The 25290-nt window shown below is 43.8% G+C and overlaps 6 protein-coding genes across 6 annotated transcripts; 4 read left to right on the forward strand and 2 right to left on the reverse strand.

Moving 5' to 3' along the window:
* Positions 1 to 253: 253 nt before the first annotated feature.
* Positions 254 to 1456, forward strand: JR316_0000638 (S-formylglutathione hydrolase; the record flags this gene model as incomplete). The annotated part of the gene is made up of 7 exons (XM_047886452.1): positions 254 to 322; positions 380 to 498; positions 550 to 784; positions 847 to 1098; positions 1154 to 1288; positions 1339 to 1369; positions 1431 to 1456. The coding sequence occupies 7 exons, from the start codon at positions 254 to 256 to the stop codon at positions 1454 to 1456; spliced, it is 867 nt and encodes a 288-aa protein (XP_047754198.1).
* A 5356-nt stretch (positions 1457 to 6812) lies between these two features.
* Positions 6813 to 7997, forward strand: JR316_0000639 (uncharacterized protein; the record flags this gene model as incomplete). Its single annotated transcript, XM_047886453.1, has 4 exons — positions 6813 to 6895; positions 6946 to 7042; positions 7097 to 7204; positions 7257 to 7997. 4 exons carry the CDS (start codon positions 6813 to 6815, stop codon positions 7995 to 7997), a joined length of 1029 nt encoding a protein of 342 aa, XP_047754199.1.
* JR316_0000640 (putative exocyst complex component sec8) lies at positions 7998 to 12801 on the reverse strand (the record flags this gene model as incomplete). Its single annotated transcript, XM_047886454.1, has 18 exons — positions 7998 to 8189; positions 8239 to 8449; positions 8510 to 8628; positions 8682 to 8796; positions 8849 to 9027; positions 9080 to 9226; positions 9296 to 9550; positions 9603 to 9664; positions 9717 to 10110; positions 10170 to 10292; positions 10348 to 10431; positions 10485 to 11176; positions 11225 to 11327; positions 11383 to 11551; positions 11610 to 11811; positions 11868 to 11985; positions 12041 to 12090; positions 12147 to 12801. The coding sequence occupies 18 exons, from the start codon at positions 12799 to 12801 to the stop codon at positions 7998 to 8000; spliced, it is 3870 nt and encodes a 1289-aa protein (XP_047754200.1).
* A 54-nt stretch (positions 12802 to 12855) lies between these two features.
* On the forward strand, positions 12856 to 20809 carry JR316_0000641 (Chromatin remodeling factor mit1; the record flags this gene model as incomplete). Its single annotated transcript, XM_047886455.1, has 28 exons — positions 12856 to 13096; positions 13154 to 13425; positions 13476 to 13571; positions 13625 to 13997; positions 14050 to 14111; positions 14720 to 14771; positions 14833 to 15610; positions 15663 to 15844; positions 15896 to 16918; positions 16966 to 17192; positions 17241 to 17315; positions 17365 to 17682; positions 17745 to 17772; positions 17831 to 17904; positions 17957 to 18151; positions 18210 to 18273; positions 18325 to 18424; positions 18479 to 18644; positions 18692 to 18757; positions 18810 to 18908; positions 18959 to 18979; positions 19032 to 19079; positions 19191 to 19269; positions 19319 to 19480; positions 19533 to 19801; positions 19861 to 20214; positions 20276 to 20619; positions 20680 to 20809. The coding sequence occupies 28 exons, from the start codon at positions 12856 to 12858 to the stop codon at positions 20807 to 20809; spliced, it is 5898 nt and encodes a 1965-aa protein (XP_047754201.1).
* A 144-nt stretch (positions 20810 to 20953) lies between these two features.
* JR316_0000642 (uncharacterized protein) lies at positions 20954 to 23142 on the reverse strand (the record flags this gene model as incomplete). Its single annotated transcript, XM_047886456.1, has 2 exons — positions 20954 to 21840; positions 21900 to 23142. The coding sequence occupies 2 exons, from the start codon at positions 23140 to 23142 to the stop codon at positions 20954 to 20956; spliced, it is 2130 nt and encodes a 709-aa protein (XP_047754202.1).
* A 159-nt stretch (positions 23143 to 23301) lies between these two features.
* On the forward strand, positions 23302 to 24971 carry JR316_0000643 (DNA replication regulator SLD2; the record flags this gene model as incomplete). Its single annotated transcript, XM_047886457.1, has 2 exons — positions 23302 to 23413; positions 23467 to 24971. 2 exons carry the CDS (start codon positions 23302 to 23304, stop codon positions 24969 to 24971), a joined length of 1617 nt encoding a protein of 538 aa, XP_047754203.1.
* Between the last annotated feature and the right edge of the window lie 319 nt (positions 24972 to 25290).

Raw genomic sequence — 25290 nt, forward strand, 5'->3', positions numbered from 1 at the left:
TGCGAAAGTGGTAAAGGCCGTGGGCACCTTGTAGCTGGATTGAGGGCAGATATTGACGTTTCCCTGTGATTACCCGCGTGAAATATACTCCACAGAGACACACAATACTGGTAGAATGAGTGGTCGATATTTCTCAGACCCAAGCCTGCTTCTCCGAATTCTTTGCAGCCACACGTGACGGACATTCTAGATCCTACTTAAAGCACAATCGCCTTCGTTCTCGCAGCTCCGACAATAGCGTCTAACTTATCCCATGGCTGCTCTAGAGAAAGTGTCTTCCAACAAAGTCTACGAAGGTGAACTGATCAAGTACAAGTTCAAGGTCGGTACTCGCGTGCTCGATCCAGATATTCCTTATTAAACATATACTCTGCCCCAGTCCGAGGCTCTTGGGGGACTAGATGCAAACTTCAACTTATTCTTGCCTTCCAACAAGTCTGGCGTTAAGGTTCCCGTTCTCGTATATCTTGCAGGACTAACATGTACCGAAGACACTGGGTACGTCTCTCTTTGAAGATCAAGACATACGCGATGCTCAGATCCGATCAGTGCCCAGAAAGGTGGATATTTAGGTGTAGCAGCCTCACAGAACATTGCTATCTTATTCCCCGATACGTCTCCCCGGGGTGCAGGTGTCCCAGGCGAAGACGACGATTGGGATTTTGGCACAGGGGCAGGATTTTATTTGGATGCCACTCGCCCTGAATACTCAAAGCACTACAATATGGCCACCCATATCACTGTCGAACTTCCACAGGTTATTGAAGCGGCTGGTATACCAATAGTAAGGGCGCTCCGTAACTGTCTTCTGGGCTTTGACTGAGTTTTTCAATATTTTGTTAATAGGATTTTCAACGCCAATCTATTTTCGGTCATAGTATGGGCGGACATGGCGCTTTAACTTTATATCTTTCTTCAAAAACTAAACAATATCGTTCCGCGTCTGCCTTTGCTCCTATATCAAATCCTACAAAATGTCCGTGGGGTGAAAAGGCGTTCAAAGGATATCTAGCCGGTGGCATAGCAGAAGGAAAGAGGTATGACGCCACCGAGCTCATCTCGAAGAGCACCGATCCCGTCCACATCCTCATTGACTACGTGAGTCGGCAACTTACTGAACATGTGTCCAACTTTTCGAATAAACTTTAACTAGGGTACCGGCGATAATTTCTACAAACAAGGTCAACTTCTGCCGGAATCCTTCTTGAAAGCCGCGCGCGATGCTGGTTATGATGAGTTCCAAGTGCGAGTGCGAAGTCAAGATGCTTATGATCACAGTTACTATTTTGTGAGTCTTTCAGTTTATCTAACTGATCATGATGTTCAACGCAATACTAGATTTCTACATTTGCATCGGATCACATTCACTGTAAGTAAACGTCGGTCTCCCGTCCTTCAATATCTCCATTCACTCAAACTTTCCTGTTTAGTCCACGCCAACTTTTTGAAAGCTTGACCATCTTATTAGACGCGCTTGTATATTTAGTATCCACCTTTCTACCATACAGTGATCACTACAAGACTGTATGCAAAGAACAGGAACGGTTTTGAACATCTCACAACTGTGATACAATCCTCAGATGATACAATGCTCTCAAGTCTTCGATTTCATTGCTGATCCAAGTACTTGAAAGTGAGTCATACACTGTCGCTCGCTGGAGCGGGTCCCGGATAAGAAGGGCATTCACGAGAGTGCGAGCTGTAACAAATCGATAATTAATCAATCACAGTCTGTATATCCTGAAGCACATGCCATCTTCTAGTTCTTTCCAGATCTCTTCGTGATATTCGACATCAGAATAGATTATCTTCTGCTTGACCTTGAGGTCCACATTAGCGTAGTTGTGGTGGGAACTTTCTCCCCAGACCATGGAGCTAGAAGAATGTCTTGGTTCGTTGTCGAAAGGGTGAGATCCACTAAATTTCAGTCTGAGATGACAATTTCAGCGGCATTTATCAAACCAAGCCACCCACGAAAGCATGATGTACAATATGACTCCAGCACTCCAGCAGTCCGAAGGCATTCTGTAAGCCAGGTTTCATATAATATACGCCAATAGAATATAGATGATCGGTGCTTGCCCAATGTAACTTAAATGCTTGTTATCCAATGCTAGTATACCTTCCGGGGGCAAATAGGATACTGTCCCGCACACGTTGAAAGTTTCTTGGTACGAATTGGGGCGAGCGAGTCCAAAATCTGCAATGAGAATGCGAGGATAAGAGCCAGCACTGTGGAGCAAGATATTTTCTGGCTATAAGATCATAGGATGGTAGTGATCAGATATGTTTAACGAAGCAAAGAGCAAGAATATGCCTTCAAATCTAATTCAAGTCCCATCAACTTCAATATTCTCTTGCCATGGATTTATATATAAAATGAACTCACCTCTATGAGAAACAGATTTATCGTGCAAATACTTCAGGCCTTCTAAAAGTTGGTACATAATATATTTTGCTTCTGATTCGCATATTCTGTGTCCTGCTGCCGTGTAATTTGTAATGTAGGTGAAAAGATCCCCTCCAGTGCAGAGCTGAAGGAAAATGTGGCTTGTTTAAGGGTATCAGCAACGCGTCACGGATCACAGCAAGTATCTCTCGAACATAAACTTTTTATTTTCTTCCGTGTCGTAAATTTCGTTGATGTTTGGCTATTGGAGTTAGAATGTAAGCAAAAAAGCTTTATTCAAATGAAAAGAACAACCGACGTGTTTGAGAGTCATCAATATTCTGACCTCTTTCAACACTTGTCCTACCTCACTCTCTTTCTTGGTCCTGATACTTTTGCAAGCGACTTGTCGATGGTTTTCAGGGTCTAATGCAAGGTGTACAGTAGCGAACGATCCAGTTCCAAGGCATTGTGAAGTGACAACATACTTCCCGATTTTCTAAATTAACATGGTAAAGGATTGGAATCACCAGAATGTCCAATTTCGTAAAGCACCTTGTGGATCGGTTGAAGTGGAGGAGTGGGCTCAAAAAGAGACAACTTGTCAGCAGGTCCCAATCGCATATGAGTACACGTAAAAGCTGAATATTATCAATTAGAATGATTTCCAACGTGTTGTTCATGCAATAAAAGTCTACCTAGGGATTGAGGCAGTTGAAACACATCGCCGTCCATCAAAATGATTGAGGTTTTGCGTATGCATTGGCCATTTAGAAATATCCCGTTTCTCGAGACATCCTAACGACATAGTAATAAATACAATTCTTTGCGCACCGGCAGCTGTCCGTCCTCCAAACATACTTGACATGATATGATAAAACCATCACAAGGGGAACGAACGCTTTGAGAGAATAAGTACACCATGAAGACAAGATGTCATTGGAATATGTTACTCACGCATATAATTTGCAATGAATGCCAGAGACCAACGCGTCGGTAACAACGTAAGAGCTAAAATCGTTGAGACTGGATTTGGACTAGGAGAACGACGATGAAAACCATAAGTCCGGGTTTCTACCAATAATAACTGGTTTGTTGAGCGTCAAGTGAATGACTGTAAATGCGGCATTAAATTCAATAAAGCGAAAGAAATGATGGTTGGGAAGATACTACCTTCTTTGCGACCTTGAACTATCGTCGTTAATTTGGCGCATACATTTGTAATTTGGCGGCTTTTGCTTGATGAGTTATTCATGCTCTATGATGTATCTTGTATTGCTGAAGTTGATTGCTACATGATAAGTATGAGGTATACAAGTAGTATTGAAAACATTGAACATACAATAATCTCAGTTAGCCAATCACTTATATTGAATCTGCCTTTGCAAGACTTTTCCAAACCAATGTATGTGTGAGAGTCTGAGAATAATGAGAATTCGAGGTTGTCTTGAGGGCGAATGGTTGGTTCTAGAAGATACTACTAGTACACTCCAGAACGATGATGTTGGTCGTGCCTCAACCTCTGTTACAAATATCACCAAATCGGGCATTTGGGATTGACGATATTGATCAACAACTGCCATTACTGGAAAATATACGACTGATGTACGTTCATTTAATGAAGGTAGAAAACTGTTACATTGAAAGATGAGGTTAACCAAATTCTTACATGTAAGCCTCATTAGAAAAGCGACAACATAAAAAACTCGTGATAATCAGTCATATCCTCTCCCGCTTCTCTGCTTCACTCGCTTCATTTTTTTGTGCTTCTTGCCTGTATCTGCACCTTCCAACAACATGGCAAGCCTGGATTGCTTACCTGGTATCGGCGTCCCATCATTGGCCACCGAATTTTGGTGGGGATAGAGCTTCATACGTGAAAATTCCTTCCCATCGCGAACAAACGCGGTTGAACTGAGAACAGTATTGTTTTCGAAGAAGTCCTTGTCAATGGCCCTTGACTTGCTCCCAAGCGCCTGAGCGGGAAGGAGCGAGCCGTTGGTTGGGGGCGGCACCATATTCGACTGGATAAATGTGTCGGAATCTTTCCCTACTCTTGTGACCGGTGCTCTCTTTTTACCAGCCATTCGTGTTAAGGCATTCTTGTGAGTAGGTTTGTTAAATTCTGCAACAGAGATGCCTGGGGGAGCGTGGCAGAAAAGGAGTTTTCCGTTCACGTAATCTTTCAAGATGTATCGAGCTGAGCGGGCTTCGTCTGGGTTTCCTTGACCAGAGCGTACATATCCGCGAGCAACTATTACGAACTAGTAAGCATGAATCAGAGGAAGAAGCAGTGAAAGGACCATACTCGCATATGCTACGAGAAGATTTTCTGCTGTCACACTTCCGTCACCTCCTTCCTCTGTACCCCGAGTTTTGATAGTCAACCCATAAGTGGCCTCCAAGATTTCTTTGGGCAACCGCATAGTAAGTAACGATATAGGCCCGGTGTATTCCCTAAGCTGGTCGATGGGTAGAACGCCATCACAAACCAGATCTGCTTTTGTGGTTGCAAATTGAGGAAATACTAGGCCTGGGCAATCGCAAAGAATAATTGAATCTGAAAGATTGATGGTTTGGAAATGCTTTGTTTTTCCAGGCGTCGAAGACACGCTAACTTTCTTCTCTCCAAGAAGGGAGTTAATTGTACTTGATTTACCGACATTTGGATAGCCGACTAAACCAACTATGAGCCTGGAAGGCGGTTTGCCCGTGTGATCAGCAAATTCTATATGGTTGTAGTAAGAATAATGCAGACTACAGCACAAAATGATAAGATGCTAACCGTTCAGATTAGGAGCCATTCTTATGAACATTTCTTCGAGTTCCTGAACCGTCAGCACTTTGGATCTCGAGCCATGCTCCTCTTCATCTTCATCGTCATCTTCATCTTCGGCAGAGAAATAAACATCCTCGTCTTCGTCTTCGGATGTAACATCTTCTGATCCTGATTCTGCATCATCTGGGGCGTTATCATTGTCATTTTCTTCACGTTGTCTAATTTCTAAAGCTTCTGCCGCTTCTCGTCGAGCTTGTTGAATTGCGGCCGCGTTAGCTGCTGAGTAGAACGCATAATGGATACCTTGTGAATCGAAATAATCCGCCCACTGAGATCTAAGATATGGCATTAAGTCTTCTTTACACAATAAAAATAAATTCACGGACCGCTGTTTTGATGTCAGAAGGTCTGCTTTGTTGATGAGCAACATACTACGCCTTTTGCCCTTCCCTGTGCCGGCCTCTCCTTCATTCCCTTCGACGTCGTGGACATATGACTCAAGATCCTCACAACGGAAGCGCAGTGGGTTTCGGGCATCAACGATTTGGACAACGAGATGGGAACGTTCTAAAACCCGCCAAAGTTGTCTCCAAACTTCGAGATTACGTTCAAATGGAGTCAAAAGAAAAGATTCCCCGTCTTGAAGTCTGATGAAATAGTTCAGTAAAGAAGTTGAGAATAGAACGAGAATATAACAACTCTGCGAGGCCTCGGCGCCATTCTAAAAACGCGTCCTTTTCGCGTCTATCCAATTCTTCAATAGTCATCGACTTCTTCCATGGAGGTCTTCTAGGTACACGCAATCGTTGTTTGTTTTCTCTGTGCTTCTGCAGCACTTTTTTCTCTTCTTGGTCAGATAGTAGATGTGGGTTATGTGATACGGAGGATGTTTGCGGTATAATCTTAACACTTCTACGTTCTATGAACGCAACTAATGGTCAACGTACATATTAAAAGTAGAAATATTTTTTTACCAGCTGTAAATTCCGTTCCAGCCAACTGAGCAGTGTTCAAAAATTCGTCGAGATCGCGTTCCTGTGTTACGGACTTCAAACGATTTGAACTGTCCAAATCCACAGAATACTGTTGCAGGCACAGTCAGCTACAAACCGAATCGAAACCAAAGCACTGACAAGACCGGACTCTTGCATTCTTTTAGCATCTTTGACTTTCTTATTAATGATCGCGCGACCTAGTCCACTTGGATTTGGATCTCGACCTTTCGGAGCCTGCGTTGGGTGAGTTCGCGTTGAAAACATAAGGACAATGAGCACACCATGATACACTATTGCAAATGTTGACTCCCTTAAGTTGGTTTTATGAGGATCTAAAAATTGGGGACTATATTGAACGGTTTTTTTGCTGCCAGTGGGTTTTGCAATGTAAGATCTCTTTTAAGATGCAAAAGATCTTGTCGGGATGTGTCATGTAATTTTTGTGACTCGATCATATGATCTGATGATGTCATCCATGTCAAGTTCATTACAATGAGTGAAAGTATATTGCCTGGTCTCGACCAAACAGAATCGACCATCAGCACACTTCTCTGAAGCTTGCGCTGAAATTTATCCTTGCTGCGCGATCCAGAGTGAGCCGCATATCATTTTCCAACTCCCATCCAGTCTCAAATCGCTTACAGACAAAATGGACCGCGCGTCGGCCTCTGTCTTATATCTTTATAGGTCGTATCTACGACAGAGCAGGAACTTGCCTCATCTTTATCTTCGGTATACTATTCTTTTGAGTCTAAGTCTATGTTATCTCACGTGAAACATAGACAATTTTTTCAGGTACGGGCGAGGGATGACATAAATGCAATTTTGTCCTCTAAATCGGAAGATCGTCGAGCGGAAAGAATCAAACTTGTGCACAAGGTGATGCGTCTCAATCACGAGCCGCTAATGGCTATGTACTGATTATTTTTTTAGAGAATACACAGGATACAGAAGGCTAATAACGGGGACCGCAAATCTTTCAATTGGATTTTAGAACTTGCATATGGCAGGAAGGGGAAACTCAAATGGGACCTTTTGGAGGTGCATCCCTATATTTCTAACCAGGATACTCTCTACTAAAGTCATACAATAGCCAATAAGATATCCAAGCGTCAACGATATACCGAATGAACCAATCATTCCTGGAGTAGAAAAATCAAGGCCGCCAGTTTATTCGCCGGAATTGAAAGCGTTATTAACCAGCTCAGGGTCGAGAGACAAAAAGGCGTTGGACAGGAAAGACCTAATCACACCTCGCACGCTCCCTCCGCGCGCGAACCCCAATTCCATAGAGGCTCTGACTTTTGGCCCTTTCAGCAAACGCCGGGAAGTAAATATACGTCGTCGTTTCTTCCAAGATGAACTCAAAAAGATTTTACCTCCTTTGCAAGTCACCGAGATAATGCCTTCAACGAATATTTCCAAAGTGCCTATGAGGTCGTTGGGGTTCCAAAACAGTGGCGTTTTGCAGGAGCTTGAAACTCTCATTGGTTATAGTTTAACTGAAAACCCTCCGAAAACACGACGAGAAAGACGTTCTTTACCCGCCGAACAACCGGTCCTAATTCCTACGACAAACCTTGAGCGACATCCCTCAAGGTGGGTTAGAAGGCGTTATCGCGCCCTGCTAGCGCGTATACCTCTGTTATTCTACGAATGTAAATCAAATTCAACACAACCGTTCCGGGTCGAAAAACATCCTCTGGGCCATTTCCCCCATGACAGGTCGGTTAGAACAATGCCAGATTTAGACGCCGTCACTATGGCTTGGATTGAGCAAAAATCAACAACAAATATTAAACGGGCAAAAGGTGCTGATAAAGGGAAAGAGTAACTACTTAGAAGGATCCGAATTATCCATTTCTAGTCCATGTAAATCTATAACATACATACTATAATTATAATCACGGCCTGCCCCTTTGGATTCGCTGGTGTTGGAAGGGTCAACCCCGCACTGAAGACTAAGCATTGTCTGGTATTCATCGAACGTAAACTTCTGCTCTTTACGAATGCCGTCAAGCATTTCCTATGAGGGCGAGTCAATACCTTGTTACTATAAAAATAGCTCATCTAACCTGTGGAGTAATGAAGAAAAGATTGAAGTATTGCTGAACGTGTTCAAATCTGGCATCTTCAGGATCGTCTGTTAAGGCCTTGATACTTTGCTGCAATGCTAGGATATTTCTCTTCATCTTCTTAATACCGAAGGCGTTCGGGCGCCGTAACTGGCGAGCACCTTTAATGAGAATGTGTTCCATAAGTTGTCCGAGTCCAGCAAAAACATATCTATCATAATAAATAATCGTGTCAATAAGATCTACAAGACACAAATGTGAATGTATGCACCGTCTTTGAGCTTCGGGCAAACTTGTGATCATGGATTCATTGCATTGTACCAGTTCCGTAGTGAGGTCGACAACATGAGGATCCGGTTCAACAGCTTCGTAAGTAGAATCATACGTGCCCTGTCCAACAGATAATCAGAAAAGAGCAGAGCAAAACAAACAATCAAACCAACGTGGCGCATTGCAGACGTGAGATAAAATATAGTTCGACAACGCAATTCGCTTCTTAGAGTGTCCAAAATCAAAGTAGACAATTGGTCGTATGTTTTAAGCAAGGCCTGAAATCGTCTGAGGAGTAATAATTATAATCAAAAAGAAAACGATAAGTAAAGCGTCTTACAGTGACATTTCTTTTGAAAGAGGCAAGCTAAGCCGATCAGTGGTAGTGTCGTTTGGTAAGTTGGGTATATGAGGGAAGGACGGTGTCATTCCGGTAATGGGCTCTAAATTGTTTGGGCTCAGGGGAAGAGTGTCGTCTGGTCTAGACTTCAGAGCGTTGAGTTCAACCGAAAACCAAGACTTTAAAACGATTCAGACACGAGGTGATAGACGTAGAATTTAGGGCACATACCACACTGTAATGCAAAGAAGCCAAAGCTGAAAGATTTTTGGTTGATACGATAAGGTCATCTTTAGACAATTGCTTCTCTCCGAGAAACTGCAATTGAATGTTGGTTTCCTGACGATAAAGTTTGTGCAATTTCGCTTCCTCTTTCACCTAGCATATCAAGAACTTCGTTAGGTATAATTCACGAATCGGTATAGGTGAAGTTTGATTTGTCCTTACCTCTGTGCGTATGAGCTCATTGAAGCACGGCTGAAGTTCGGACCTCTGTGCCCACTGAGCTGCTAGAGCAACAGAATTCTCACGACCTGACTCATTATTATGGGCGGTAGTTAAGTTTTGGTAGCGATCACTGCAGCGTTGATAGAACTGTATGACGACCCCTAGTATCAGCCGTGAATAGTTTTCACGGTGAAAAGGACTTGTTATGAGCATAGCACACAGAGAGTTGATCAAAGCCATGAGATGCGTGCAAGCCTATTGATAATCTTTAAGAAATGAGTTGTTGAGGTAACCAAGAATAATATACCTTGAGAAGCGGTTGAGGAGACAGTCGTACCGAGAGTGGATCAGGCTGAAATGCCTCAGAACCTATTAATTAACTAGTCAACGTGTGGTCTGTAAGACTCATATACGGACTTGCCTGCAACGGCATTGTGGAATAACTCAGAAACCTTTTCTTCTAGCTGTGGTAAATATACTTTTAGAACAAACTCATCCAGTACTGAGCTTGACGACTGAGCGAATTCCATGCCCGAAGGAAGTATCTCAGCAACGCGGTGAAGGTAACTAAGGGTAGGTTGAAAAAGCACAGTGACATGGAACGCATCTGGCCGTATGAGGAGACGGTGGTGTTGATCAACCCCAAGTAAGCGATCGTCCTGAGCATTGCTAAAAATTGTTTGGACAGTGTCTCCAGTAGTACTCGGAGCCAGACCAGGCATTGTATCTTTCAAAGCCCTAGTAAGTCCATCTTCATGGGGTTTTAGGGCTTTACTTGTCAATTTAGAGTCAGTATCGGAAAATCGGAAAACAGGCTACATTACGCAGAGATTAATCAATGCGTGTATATACGAGCGAATGAACGGGGGAAAACCTTAATTCTATCCCTGTTGAATTTCCCATCACGTAAAATTTCATTGATCGATGAGATGGGATTTCTGCCGGTGACAGAGCCCTGCTGTTCGTCGGTCAAATAGTCATTGATTAAAGTTCGGACCTGCAGACAGCACGAAGTTGATGAAAGCGTGCATTGTTTGTGATCAAAGTCGCACCTCTGCTTGAACATGGTTCCAAATCTCTGGCAGAGGAAAAAGCATTCCTGGCTTAGTGCCAGAAGAATCTTTATAATCTCGTCTCTGTCATTCATTGCGTTAAAAAGGATGCGAAAACAGTGTCTCAAACAGCTTACTGATCCGATCCGAGTGGCAACCTCTGTTACAACTCTAAACCCCTGAGCAACAGCTTCAAGTTTTGAATACAGTGTCCAAAACAGATCCATTAGGATTTCATGATCGACTCTTTTTGCAAGAGATTCCAATGCAGTCAGACGCAGGCTCGAGGACTTGAGCAAAGGACCTCGCATTCCGATAAGAGATGTTCCAGATATCAGAGTACCTGAGCTAAGTACGTATGCACCTTCTGTTTCACCGAGGATATTATTCATTGCCAGAGTAGATCTTCTTCTTCCAAACTCAGCTCGCTCTTCTACTTCTCCTAAGGTTGTTTCCACGAGTGCAAAGATTTCGCTAGGTAAACGTTGTGCGATATTATCCAGAGCATTGCCAAGTTTCCCAAGAACGGCTAATGACTCCAGTAATGTTTCCATATATGAAAACGAATCCGCCTCAGGGTTAAGATTAGAAGATAAATACATCGCAGTGGAAGAGGAGTTGCTTGGCTGGGAAACAACAGATGGTGCACCCTGCAATGAATTAGAGTGCTGAGCGTCATTTACATCGTAAGGCGGGTCGTTGGGCCTCAGACCAAGGTTGTTTAGAAACCGTGTTAACCGAGTCTGTTGTATTGTGGGCGATAACGGGGTGACAGGCTCTTCATCCAGAGCCTGAGGTCCATGATCATTTTCGAAATCAACCTTTGGGACTGAAGGAAATGATTAATGTAAATTAAAAATGAAAATATCGTGCTCACAGCTGCGTTGATTTGGCACGTATGCCGCCCACCGAGATTCACACCAAAATGACTTCAGATACAGATGGTTCTGCAGTTCTTCGATGAGAATTTCGCGAAGCGCCTGGGCACATGGGCGATAAGGATAAGCGCCAAAAAGGTGCGATATATGTACGAACCGTTTCTTGACCAACCAGATAGCTTCTTAGATCAGAAACCGCCCCGATTTCAAGCATATCTGGTTTATTGATAATCTTCAAGCTCCGAACAAGGAGGATAGCAGCCTGTAGAAGGCGCTTCTCTGACATCAGTGTCTCCAATAAGTCGGGAACGGTCTTGAGGTGCTCACTGAAAAAAGGGAGTAATAGTCAAGGTAAGGCTGTGATTTGAACTGAACAACACGTACATTTGGTCCAATATTTTAATCATTTCTTCTAGCGTTTGTCCCCTATTCCATAATTGAACCAGGTCGGCGCGTTTCCCTCCTAAAGATTCTTTTGCGTCTAGCAATGCTGATCGCGCTGAAGAGATTTCAGTCTGAGCAATGCCCAGATGATTTAATAGAGATGCATGATGAGGAAGGGATGCTGCAAATGCTTGATAGTGTTCTGAATTATATTGCACAGTTAGTCATGGGCTGCAATGCTGAGTTTACAGAACATACTGTCTACCGAGCCTTTCAATGCCTTAGAGAGCATATTTTTAGTTCGGCGGAAAGATTCCATGTCTTTACCCAAAGCCGATTTGTCTAGCAATTGTAATGCAAGGTCGACACTGTTGAACTACTTTCAATGGTGAGTGGTATGCATTCGTTATCATTCTGCAGAGAGTTCGCACATTAGGGTCAATTACAAATTCCCAGCCATCTTTAACTTGGTCAAGAACAGCTTGTATAAAAGCATGTGAGTTGATTAGTAGGATAAATGGATTGCAGACGACGTACCATCGATCTCACCAGCCCTAGTGTTTCCCCTTCGGATCCCAGGCGCACGATCTCGTATCCGTTGTTGTCTGGCCTTTTCTGCTTCGATCTCGAGTTCCCTCTCTCTTTGATAGTTGTACTCTTCTGAATCTTCGGTTTGACGCCGTCGCGAACCAGCAGATTTGAATGCGGACAAGGCAGAATTGAGGGAGTTGGGCGACGTTACATCCGCAGTGTCTTGCGAAGGGTTTTGAATACGCTGTGGCCTTTGCCTAGAAGAAGTAGCAGTAGTAGCACCGTTAGTAGCTGTGTTCGGGGTTGTACGATAGGACGCTCCGTTGTTTTCAGAACGAGATGTGCTTATGCTATCCCTATAGTAAGGATCCTGAGAGGACGTGGATGCCCGCTCAGAACCTGCATAGTCAGCACGAGCTCTTAGTTCAGATCTTTGAGGTCGAGATGGACCCAGTGGTGCAGTACTCGGGGGTGCATATGATGTAGGGGAGGCAGAGATGTATGAATTGACTGGTGTTGTTGGTCGCGACCCTGGACGCGATATTTGCAGAGGTTTTACAGATGAAGTTCCAGGCGCAGAGGCTGGTTGTTGAGTATAATGAGAACCATTGGAAGCAGAAGGAGAGCGACGACGAGTGGGGAAAGGGGGAGCTCTGGACATGGATAGATAGATTTAAAGAACGAAGAACTGTGTCTGCCTTGACTGAGGATATCAATGACCCACGTGCTGACTCTAAACTTAGCTAAATCTGTAGCCAAGACCACAACTGCCATGGTCGCTGCTCAATTGCCCCCTTTTCTCGCACCGTTCACTCCCAAATATTCTCTTAATCTACCCTCAGTCTGCCAGAATGCCTATTTTACTCATCGTGGGAACCTAGGGTCGTCTCAAGCTTTGTGGTGGACACCACGAGATCAGCACTGCCAACCTAACGCAGTATTACTCTTTATACCTGGTGAGTCGCGGATTAACACTTGCCAGGTTAGCCGTGGTTCACAATAAACGTGCATAGGCAATCCAGGACTTGTGGACTTCTACATACCTTTTCTCTCTACTATACACGAGAATTACACACATTTGAACCTCGGGATATTAGCTCATTCTCATTTGGATCATTATGCTGGATTAGAAAGGAAGCCAGAGGGGAGATATTCACAAGGGGAATTTTTATCTATACAAGTTCAAAGCACCATTGAAGTTCTGGACGCGATCTTAAGTTACTACACTCCAAGCACGAAGATTATTCTTGTCGGACACAGCGTTGGCTCCTGGATAATTTCGCAAGTCAGTTACGTTGGCCCAAAAATTTCTTTTTCACGCTTATTTCTGTGCAGATTTTAAAAGAGAGGAAAGATTACATAAAGGCGGTGTTCCTCTTATTCCCAACCCTTAGCAACATTGCAAACACCCCCAACGGAAAGCTATTACATGTAAGTCTTTCGGAGTTACCAATTACAGTTTAATCATGATTTTTGCTTTTAAGCCCATCTTCGCACCATTGTCAAGGCATATCCTTTCTTCATTCTCGTTCCTCATAGGATTTCTTCCGCGGTCTCTACTGTCCGCACTGTATTCCAGCTGGCCTGAACAACAACTCCGGGTGCTACAGAATTTCTTATCTTCAAAAACAACTATTTTTTCTGCGTTAACTATGGGCGCGGAAGAAATGAGTACAATAAAACAACTGGAAGCTCATATCTTGAAGGAGAATAAAGAAAAAATATACGCATATTATGCACAACAAGATGATTGGGTTGGTGAGGAGAGACAAGTAATCTTCAACCTGCTCGATCCAGATTGTCAATCGTCACAAGTGGTCCAAGGATCTGCCGGTGTCCCACATGCCTTCTGCATCAGTGAGTAGTTTGAGGTCTCTAATTACTTGCTTGGCTGATAGAGTTCTGGAAGATCATAGCGAGACTGTAGCACGCCAATGTATTCATTGGCTCGGGAGTCTTCTAAAAAGCGAGGTTGATAAATAATCGTACAAAAAAGATATTTAAAAATGGAACGAATAACTGAGTATCATGGTAATACTAAACTGAGAATACGGAACATTAACGCGAGTTTGGCGTTGTCATTTAAAGGATTTAGTTTACATAATCCGAATAAATTATCGTGATGCTTTTGATTCATGCACCGGCCGCTTTGCACATTCTACATACTACTATACTGTAGTTTGACACATTGTCATTTTGGCCTTTGGACATGTCAGACATTAGAGCAGAGTCAACCGATAATTTTCAAAGAAAGCGTTCACCACTCGAATCTCTTAGCCCACTCCAGACCAGCAAACTCGTTTTGAAAATGCCTTCAACGCCGACCGCCCCCCGCACGGGCAGAGTCTTCGTCTCGGCACCTCGACTTCCGTCGGCCCAAAAGCGACAGTACAAACGCACAAGCGAAACTTCACTGATCCTTGGAACTAGCAGACGCGTAGACGAAGTGATAGGAGAGTACACCATAGGCGGCGAACTGTATTACTACGCTCGATATGACGGGGGTATTGCGTACAAGGCACGACGACCGTTACCTTTGCATTTTTCAAAGCATCATTGACACGTTCACTTCTTTGCAGTTTCAGGCCCGAACATTTGAAGAGGAATATCCAGAACTACTGGTCGAGTATCGTATGGATGCTTCATAACCTGATTATATTCTGTTGGCTCATTGAATAATTTCTCACTATAGGAAGAAAGCAATCTGAATCTAAGTTAGCGCCGTTTGATCCATACGCACAATATGTTCATCCAGGCTCTCGTCCTCGAAAGATAACAGTTCCACTGAATAATGGGAGCACATCGACAAGCGTGCGACGCGAAGAATCCGAAGTTGTGCCCGACTCTGAAGCTGAGAACGACACTGACACGTCCAGTAAGAGCAGCGACGACGGAGACTATAGCGAAACTAGCGCCCAATCTAGCTATGGGATAAAGACCCGCCAGCATAATCGGACAGACCTCCCTTTTAGTCCCCGGAAGTCTCGATCGCGGAAAATCATCCCTGTCTCCGACTCAGAAAGCGACGAAAATGGGTTGGGTCGTAGTGTAAATGAAGTCCCATCTGGCGTAAGACGCTCTACGCGAATGAAGAAGGTAACTAAAGTGCGGCTTGACTTCGACGATGACGAGTATACCGACGATGACGGTGTCTCCGAGCGCCGAAGGAGCAAATCTCATGCGAAGGCGAAAAAGAACCGTGTCAAATCTGCCCGGCCCATGTATGGTCATTTTCGTAGCATTGAATCCCTTGATCAAGATCCCTTTTCCGATGATGAGGACAATGAAGTGCTGCGACAACATCGCAGTATTTGTGAGAAATGCCATTTAGCACCAGCCCACAAATTACTCGCAGCCTTCCAAAAGAAGTCAAAAGGAAAAGGTAAAAAGCGAAAACGAAGCACCGACGACGAATTTGAACAATCCGACAGTGAACAGACTTTTATCGACCTTGGTGGATGGGTTCAATGGTATGTTTTTATACTTGTTTGATGAGGGATTCTTATACTATCTTTCTTGCAGTCTTAAATGTCCTGTTAGCGCCCACTGGAAATGTTTGGCAAGTAACCAACGTGATGAAGTCTTGAAGGCTGTTAGAGCTAAGGACCTTCAAAAATGGGAGAAAGACCATCCTGGCGAAGCGATACCTGCTCTTCTTAAAAAAACGCAATTGGATATAGATCAGACTACAGAGTTCATTTGCGGTTCGTTTGACTTATTTCTATCTTTTCCGTTTCCATTAACGAAAGAACCAGGTTCTTGTATGCGTGGCGGCATATGTATGGGCTGCATGGATATTGTTATACATCCCGACCCTTCGCGCCTGGATTCCACTTTCATACCGAAGACCTCAGATGTCGCTATGAGTGACGCAATCACGCAAATAGAAGACAATACAGTCGTCCCCACTCTGGCACGGGAACTCCTCTTTCGATGCTTTACATGCAAACGACTTTCGCATTACCGACACCTACCCAAACCTGCCGTTCTTGGCGATGATCCGACGATCCATGAAATCGCAGGACATTATCAATCGAAGAGTTGGTTGTGCGGTGATTGCTCATCTTACAAGTATAACCTAGACAAAATTATTGCCTGGCGTCCTTACCCTGCAAACGCCTTAGAGCCCATGACGAAGCAGAACGAAACGGCAAATTACAAGGCTATGCTTCCTCGAGAATATCTGGTAAAATGGCAAGGGAAAAGTTACAGGCGTTTGGAATGGGTCCCTCACATGTGGCTTGTAGCAACTAACCCTTCAAAACTCAAGAACTTCATATCAGGGGGGACAAAAATTGAGCTACTCCAAACTCCGGTAGAAGATATTAACGAAGATTCTATGCAAGTTGACGCGCCCGTGCAGAATGCGTTGTTTGAAAGCGAATCGACAGCTTCATCTGCTAAACCTCCGAAGAAAACAATCATATCTGCTACCTCCCCTTTGCCGGATGCGGAGAAGAGAATACCTCCAAGTTGGAAACTCATAGACAGAGTTCTTGATGTAGTACTGTGGCGACCTGTTTTGAAACGGCAGATCAAACCTTTTGGTAAAAAGGTCTTTAGGAAGAAAGTGATCGCCAGTGAGGAAGAAGCTTCTGAAGTCGATGAAGAAAGAGAGCGCATCACTCGGCTTGTTTCTGAAAAAGGAGAACAGCCGCCTCCCAATTTAACAGAAACCTTGGACGAGTGGAAGGAGCACAGTGGCAAACTGATAGAAACGGATATAGATAAGGTTGCTTGGGCTTTCATCAAATGGAATGACTTAGGGTACGAAGAAGGTATACATAGTCGGCTAAAATACGTCATGGTATTGACATTTTTTTAGCGACATGGGATTCTCCTCCAAAGATCGGAGAAAAGGGGTACGATGCATTCCAAACCGCCTTCAAAAGGTTTATCGACTCGCAAAGTGTTGAAGTCCCGAAGCACTCCAAGAAATACTTGGAAACGTTCGATACTCGCAAGTCGGACGCCTATAAAAAGTACTGGTTGCATGACGCTTCAAAGCTGGACCTTGGCCAGGATTCGCGGCTAAAGCTGATGCCATTCCAGGTTAGCAATCAGTTTCCCCTTGTATGCTTGTCTAATACGAGTGTGTAGGTCGATGGTTTTAACTGGTTGGGTAGTAATTGGTGGAACCATCAGCATTGCATCCTTGCAGACGAGATGGGTTTGGTATGTTAGCTTGATTAACTGACCTTACTTGATGATAAATGTGCGCCAGGGTAAAACCGTACAAATTGTCAGTTTTCTTGGGTATATAGCGAAGATCATGAAAGCCTTTCCTTCGCTTGTCGTAGTCCCCAATTCCACCATAACTAATTGGGTCAGGGAGTTCGAACGATGGGCCCCAAACCTGCGAGTTGTTCCCTTTTACGGCGAAAAGGTGGCTCGAGATGTGTTGAAGCAGTACGAGCTATTCCACAACCACACTTCGACGGATAACCTCAAAGCCAAATTTCACGTTCTAATCACTACATATGAAGCGTTGGTTAACGGAAAAGATTTCACAAGTGTTTTTAAAAGTCAACCTCGATGGGAGGTATGTATTTACTGATTAACTCTCACATTGTCTTCCTTTTCAAAATTATACCCTCAATTTAGGTTCTTGTCGTGGATGAGGGTCAAAGACGTAAGTTTTCTAACCAATCTAAATACTTTACTGCGCTTATATTATAATACAATTAAAGTCAAGAACGATAATAGCTTACTCTTCAAAAAGCTAAATGAACTAAACAGCATCCACCGAATCATTATGACGGGGGTAAGAATTATTTTCACATGATGTCCCGGATTCTTACTATTTGTTGCGTTAGACCCCTCTCAACAATAACATGCGCGAATTGTTCAATCTTATGAATTTCCTGGATCCCATTGAATGGAAAGACCTTGAGACGTTGGAGAAACAGCACGAGACGCTTACCGAAGATCTTGTGAAGCAATTACATCAACGTTTAAGGCCTTATTTTTTGCGTCGCATTAAGAGTGAAGTGCTTGATTTACCTCCAAAGGTGTGGACTCCTTGACTTTGTTTTTGAGTGTCTAAATATTGAATTATTTTGGTTTTAGAATGAAGTGATTGTTCCGGTATCAATGGCTCCGTTGCAAAAAGAAATCTACCGTTCAATCTTGAGTGAGGGTTTCAAACCATCTCTTTATTCGAACGTTACAAACCAAATTTCAGGTCATAACCTTAGCCTCCTCAATGGATTAACACAACCGTCATCCGGACCAGGCTCGATTCAAAAGGGGCGGATCAACAATGTTCTCATGCAGTTACGGAAGTAAGATATAATTGTTCATCCCCCAATCAATCTTATATTCAAGTAAACCTGTAGATGCCTTCAGCACCCGTATTTGTATGACGAAGGTATCGAACCTCGCAATTTACCAGCTCAGGAAACCCATGAAAAACTTATTGATGGAAGTGGGAAACTGCGTTTTCTCAAAGCGTTGTTACCAAAGCTTAAATCAAACGGGCATCGCGTTCTGTTATTTAGTCAGGTGGGTTGCACAATTTTTACAATGACCCACAAACTGAAGTTTCATAGTTTGTCATTGCTTTGGATGTCGTGGAAGACTTTCTGCAGGGTGAAGGTTACAAGTTCCTTCGATTGGTGAAATCCGACCATTTTGATCGTGAAACATAGTCGTTAACCGTTATTCCAGGATGGAAATACGAAAGGCGCTGTGCGTCAAAAGGCTATGGATGAATTTAATAAACCTGATTCAGAATATTTTATATTTCTTCTCACCACTCGTGCAGGAGTAAGCCATCTCGCCTTTTCGAACTACGTTATACTTACGGGCTTTTAAAGGGTGTTGGTATCAACCTTTATGTGAGTCAAGTATCATTCTATTTTGACTTCATCAAAATAAACGATAAAATAGACGGCCGATACGGTGATAATTTTCGATCCCGATTTTAATCCCCATCAGGTTTGTCTATATACGTATTTCTGCGACCAACCCTATTGACGTTTCATCAGGATCTACAAGTCTGTTAAGATGACAATCAAACATTTATGGCTTCTGACGAGTCTTTTCCAGGCTATTGCACGCGCCTATAGATTTGGGCAAAAGAAAACCTGTCTTGTATTCAAGCTAATGGTGAAAGATTCCGCAGAAGGTAACTCAAACCCTCTCACCTGAATTAATTAAAACTGATTATAAATTAGAGCGTATCATGCAAATTGGCAAAAAGAAGCTCGTCTTAGACCATCTTATTGTACAGAAGATCAATGATGATGAAGACAATGGAGGAGAAGACGTACAGTCCATCCTTACCTATGGTGCCCAAGCACTCTTTGAGCCTGAAGAATCATCGCGAGATATCACATGTGAATATTTTTTGACCGAGGTTGTTATCATAATTCAATGTATTCTTTTTAGATACCGACAATGACATCGATAAACTCCTGGAAAAGACTGAAAGAGAAGCTGTCAAAGAGGCCCCGAAAGCCTCTGGCGGTCTCACTTTCGCTTTCGCTAAAGTCTGGGCAGCCGAAAAGGATGCTCTAGAAGACATAGGTGAAGAGGATCAAACAGATTCGTGGGCTCAGACACTAGAAAAGATCAACCAAAACCGAGCAAAGGAGCAAGAAAAGGAGGCTGCACTGTCCGGAAGAGGCGCTCGACGGAAGGCGGCAGACATTGCAAAGGTATCTTCATTCTTCAAAGCATCATGTCAGGAAGGTTTGATCGAATATTTTGTTTGTAGAACAAAATACAAGTCGGTGTAGGAGGTTCAGAATCATTTAATAACAAATCAAAGCAGAGTCCTGGTGGTTCTGATGCCGGCTCTGTCTACTCTGGCTCCGATCATCAATCCGAGATCGAAAGCGACATTGACAATGAAATTGTGGACGAAGATTTCATTATGAATATCGATCCTGTACGACAAAGGCCAAAACCAAAGGTTTTGCGTCCTGTCGACGATGAGTATCCTGAATGTGGCCTTTGTAAGCAACATCATGGTGTTGCTGAATGCCACATGGTGGATCGATCAGAGAACCTTGCAGAATACCGGGAGATGTTGATTTTGCACCCCGACGACGAAACATGGGAAGATAGGGTAAGCGTTTCTTTATACAGCATGCTTTTCCATGCCGTCTGAACTGTTAATTTCTGTGAAGTGTGATGCAATTCAGGCAATTGACGAGATCCTTTACCAACGAGGTCATTTATCGCTAATTGCCGGCCAACCTCTTCACCCTTTACCTCCCGGTGCGCCTCCCACCGTTTTACAACCCCGCTTACCATTACCTGGACGTTCCAATGCTCAAATTACACCAAACCCTTCTGTCGTAAAATTGGATACTACAGATTTTCAACAGGCGGAATCTTCCAAGCAAGCTCTGGCGAAACAAGATTATTCCAAGAAAAGACAAAAAATTTCAACGGCATCCTGTTGTCCTGTATGCGGAATGGGCAATCATTTGTTGAAAGATTGCTCTATCATCGTTGCCGGCTCAAAAAGGTACGCATTCCGAATGAGTGTTTTAAACAATGACCACTCCTAACTATCTGTTTGATGTAGCATTTCTGAGAACATTATGAAATTAGAAACGAGACTCGCTAAGGAACCTTCGCTCCAGAGCACCATTGACATCATGCTCAACCTTCTCAAGAAAGCCAAGAGCCGAGAGAACATAGAGAGCAAACAGTAGAGCATACTAATCAGAACCCCACAAAACCATACTCACAGTATTTTGCTAATGTTTAATCGTTGCACTGTATATAAATCCATTGCACTACTACACTTACACCCCATGTACATACCTACCTACCTTACGGACGTTTATTCAACACATCTAGACATTCTTGGTCGATTTTGGCATTGTCAACCCTGACCGCGTCTTGTTGGTAGTGCGCCCCGGTAAATGCGAGCTTGCGGTACGAGGGGCTGGTTTTGGAATCGAAGACGTGGATCCAACAGTACCATATTTATTAGGTTGTTTAAGACCACTATATGACTGCACCGCTGATTTAGAGGCAAGTATCGGAAGAGGTTTCGCAGTCGAAGAGACAGCGGCAACAGGAACTAGTATTCGTCGTGGCCCGTTGTTCGAAGAGTTTTGGGGGTCAATGGATACAGCTGTTCTCCCAGAAGTAAGCTTCGATCCCCCAGAAATCGGGATCCTCCTAGGACCGTCGGAAGTAGATGGTACGCTTTTTGTTGGTTGGCTGGAACTGATTCTCTTAAGGCCCCTGATGGACAGAAGACCGTCATTCTGCGCAGAATCATTTCTTGAAACCATCAATTTAGTTGAAGGAGATTTTGAGGGATTTTTCGATGCGAGCGGAGGAGGATCGGCGACGATTGAGGTCCGTCTAATTTGTGTGGTAGAGGATGTGGTATTGATTTGAGAACTGACAAGCAATTTTGACCTTTTCACGATCTTGAGGGCAGGCACTGCCCGCGGAGGTTGTTGTAAAGTTGATGAAGAACTAGGTGTTGCTAACAAGGTTATGTCTCTCGGCTGATGGTGGGACGACTTTTTCATGTCATTGGGTGCCGATAATGAGGGAGAACCTTCCGAAACCCTTTCTTTTAAATCTTTTGAATATGTATCAGATTTGCGAAGAAGTTTTTGGTGTGTACTTGACAACCCTGGCGTCGAAAATTTGATAGATACGCGCTCGGAAGCCAATGTTTCCGATTTTAAAACCTGGAAGGTATCGGTGTTGTCTAAGCCAACTACAATAAAAAAGGTTTAAAATCACAACGGTCATAGCAACGAACGTCAAGCTTTTTACCTTCTGGACGGGGCGAGTCTTCCCCGATTGTTAAAGACCCTTTTATGGATTGTGGGTTACTTTCAAGATTTTTACATACTACCACTTTTTCAAATTCATGAACCTTTAGATCATTGCCTTTGGCTGGGGTGAAATCGTCGTCGCCAAAACTGCCATCAAGGTCCATGTTACTTAGAAACGAATGGCCTTCTTTGAAGTTGAGAAAGGATATTTTTTCATTTAATAAATCGAACGTAGTATCCGTCGATGCCAGATGGAGCTGAAACGATGATTGTAGATCGATAGAAAGACGGTTTGAAGTGTCACTGGAAACTAAGCCCGGTCGAAGTCTAGCTTTTGAACCCTCTGGCGAGGATGCCGATGGATACGTAAATGCTCTCGGTGAGGCGGGTGAAACGGAGATAGGAATAGAAATGTCTGTAATCGATGCACCTAACGGTGGCGGCAAATTCAAAGTGGAGACCGAAGAACCAAGAGTGTCCGTTGAAACAGCCAACGTTTCGGGTGTTTTCTGAGGAATTGAAATATCGCAAATAAACGGCCCAGTTGAAGCAGGTAAGTTCAGAGTGGAGACCGAGGAACCTAGAGCATCTGTTGAATAGTTTAAAGTCTCGACGCCATGTCCTGCTTCAAGTGGTGATAACCCATTTGGAGATGTAGGCTTTGACCCCGAACAAGAAATTTCAAAGGAAATTTTGGCGGGTGTAGTTGGAAGAACATCTTCAATGGACGTTTCGGCGATATCGATGTGGGCCAACTTTGATGCCACGGAATGGATTGGGCGTCTGAATGGTTTCTTACGCGCCACGGGTGTTACCTCATCTTTGAATGGTAGTTGTGCTAGTGGTGTTCGGGGAGATGATGTGGATTTAGGAGTTGTCAGCGAAGTGTAATGACAACTGGTCCCAATCCACTTGGGTGTTGCTGCTTTGACCATGTCCCGGAACGTCAGCGTGTCATTATCATCATCTCCTTCTGCAAGGCTGCAGTTAAGTTCGCGTTCAAAATCATCTTCTTCAGTAAGAAGTTCTTGAATATCAGGGTCATCAATAGTAATATCGCCGACATCAATAAGGCGTCGCCTGAAGGTAGGCTGAACTGGAGTGCGTGCATTCTTAAATCCGCTAGGATGGAAGAAGGATGAATCGCCAGGGTTGTTTTCCTTGTCAGGCATAGAGCTGGGAGATCCAGTGAGAGGGTCGAATAGAGATAGAATGCTTGGACGAGGGCGTTGGGAATCCATTCTGATTCAGATAAATGTGGGAGGATGGTGAGAGCTATATAACTTGAAGCGGTAGTTGAACAATCGCGTGATGTTTTGATGTGTGTACGCGTTTTCTGCGACCGCGTGCCAAGTACTCCGATTTAAATAATCAACACCTCAATCCCATCACACTTCCCTATGGCAGAGGTAGCCACTGTCCGTGCGCATATCAAAGCTTGGGAACGCTCTTTCAAAGATGCCAACGGACGCCCCCCAACGGTAGATGATATCAAGAAGAACCCTACCATCGGTTCGTTTCAGTAATACATCCTTTTGCCGTTCTCTGACGAAGGAATCATTTAGCCAACCAGTACAAACAATACAAGAAGCTTTCCAAAGCAGCGGCCTCTTCAAATAGAGCCCAGGATGCTAACACTGCTGCGATACCGTCAACACCACCGAGGAAAGCGCGTCCAAAAGACTTGACAAGTCTTTTGCTCTCCAAATCACGACCCATTCAACCTCCTACCCCTCTTGTTTCTTTTAATCCTTTTTCCCCGCAGAAAATGACCAAAGGTAAACAGAAAGAAAGAGATTCTGCTAATGAGGTCGAAGATGCCTCAAACCCTTTCTTTCAATCGGATTCGACGAAGTGTGTTGTGCGTAAGGCGTCACCTGGACTATCTCCTTCTCCACTACCGTATCGACCACTAGCTGTACCCACTCTGAATTCGGACCCAAAAGGACCAAATTTATCCTCCACAGCGGTTTCTAGAGCGCGCAAGCGCTTACGAGGAGAACCTGTTTCGCCTTCCCCAAATAAAGGCAAGAGAATGCGTGTCTCATCACAGACTACCCTTCCCTTCCCTCGCCTGCGATTAAATACTCCTACCAATGACGATGACACAAGTGGTATTGAGGATATAGATCCATTTGTAGTGGACAATTCCCCGGTGAAGGCAACCATACCCGGTAAATCATACCAACAGTTATTCCAGCCCGGCACCCTGCCTGTCAATCTTTTTGGAGTCAAAGATATTGGTGAAGCTGTGCCTAACAATTCCGGCTCAAAAATTTCAAGGCACACATTTCCGTCAAATGAACGTCCAAGTGATCCAGCAGCCTACAACGCCAACAGCATATATTCGAAAATATCGTCTTCACATCTCATTGGAGGTAATGGTACGAGCCTCAAATCCGAACCTTTAGATAATCGATCATCCGTAAAACGCGCCTTCTCAGAAGAAGAAAAGGATCCAGATGTTGCTTTGCCAAGAGAAAAGTCGCCTTTAATACCGCCATCGCCACCTCCTATCGCTGCAATGCACAAATCAGGAAAGACAAAAATAAATGTTAAAGGTGCTACAAGTCGCAAAAAGGCTAAAATTGAAACACAAATGGGAGTTGGCGATGATAGTGACGACCCAGATTACGATACTACGACCAAGCTGCGTATCATTGGACACAATAAAACGCGTCGTCAACATGCATTAACGCGACAAGAAAAAGGCGTTGTCGACTATGACTCTGATCCTATTTTAGAATTACCACGTTTCGCAGCGCCTCGTGCCCAATATCAGGATAATGAGGATAATGCACCGCAGCAAGACGGGAATATAGAAATTGATCTACCAGACGAGCTCCGGCGTGTGTTAGCTCTACAGTCAGCGGGGTCCAAAACTCAAGTTTCAGAAGAAGACCGATTAGTGAAAGGGCTACTGTATGGTCGACGTACAAATCACTATGATCCGCAGAAAGGTGGAGAGATATGGGATGTCGGAGAACACGTGGATGAGAACTATGCAGATAATGAAGGAGAGGACGATTGGGAAGGAGAGCCTGTCCCATGGGCAGTCGGGGAGTTATAAGCAAGTATGTAAATAATATAGGTCTCTCTCTCTTGATGTATGAAAATTGAAGTTCAATTCAATTAGATTTGATTGTCATTCTGCCTTACGTTAAGAAGTCTGTGGTAATCTTTACAGTAAACTTCCAATCCCTTGCGTCTTCGTCAGTCCTCGTTTTCATGCCTTCGCCTCGGCATAAGCGTTTGTCCATTTTGAAGCAGAACTTGATCAATGCGACCTCAGCACTGTGGTATGGTATCAGATTGATACTCACCCGCAGCCTTGCTTGTGCTGCATGTCCAATATGCATTTTCCGGCGCATGTACAATCACATCCAGTC

Source organism: Psilocybe cubensis, chromosome 1 (genome assembly GCF_017499595.1).
Source record: "Psilocybe cubensis strain MGC-MH-2018 chromosome 1, whole genome shotgun sequence".
NCBI classification, from domain to species: Eukaryota; Fungi; Basidiomycota; class Agaricomycetes; order Agaricales; family Agrocybaceae; genus Psilocybe; species Psilocybe cubensis.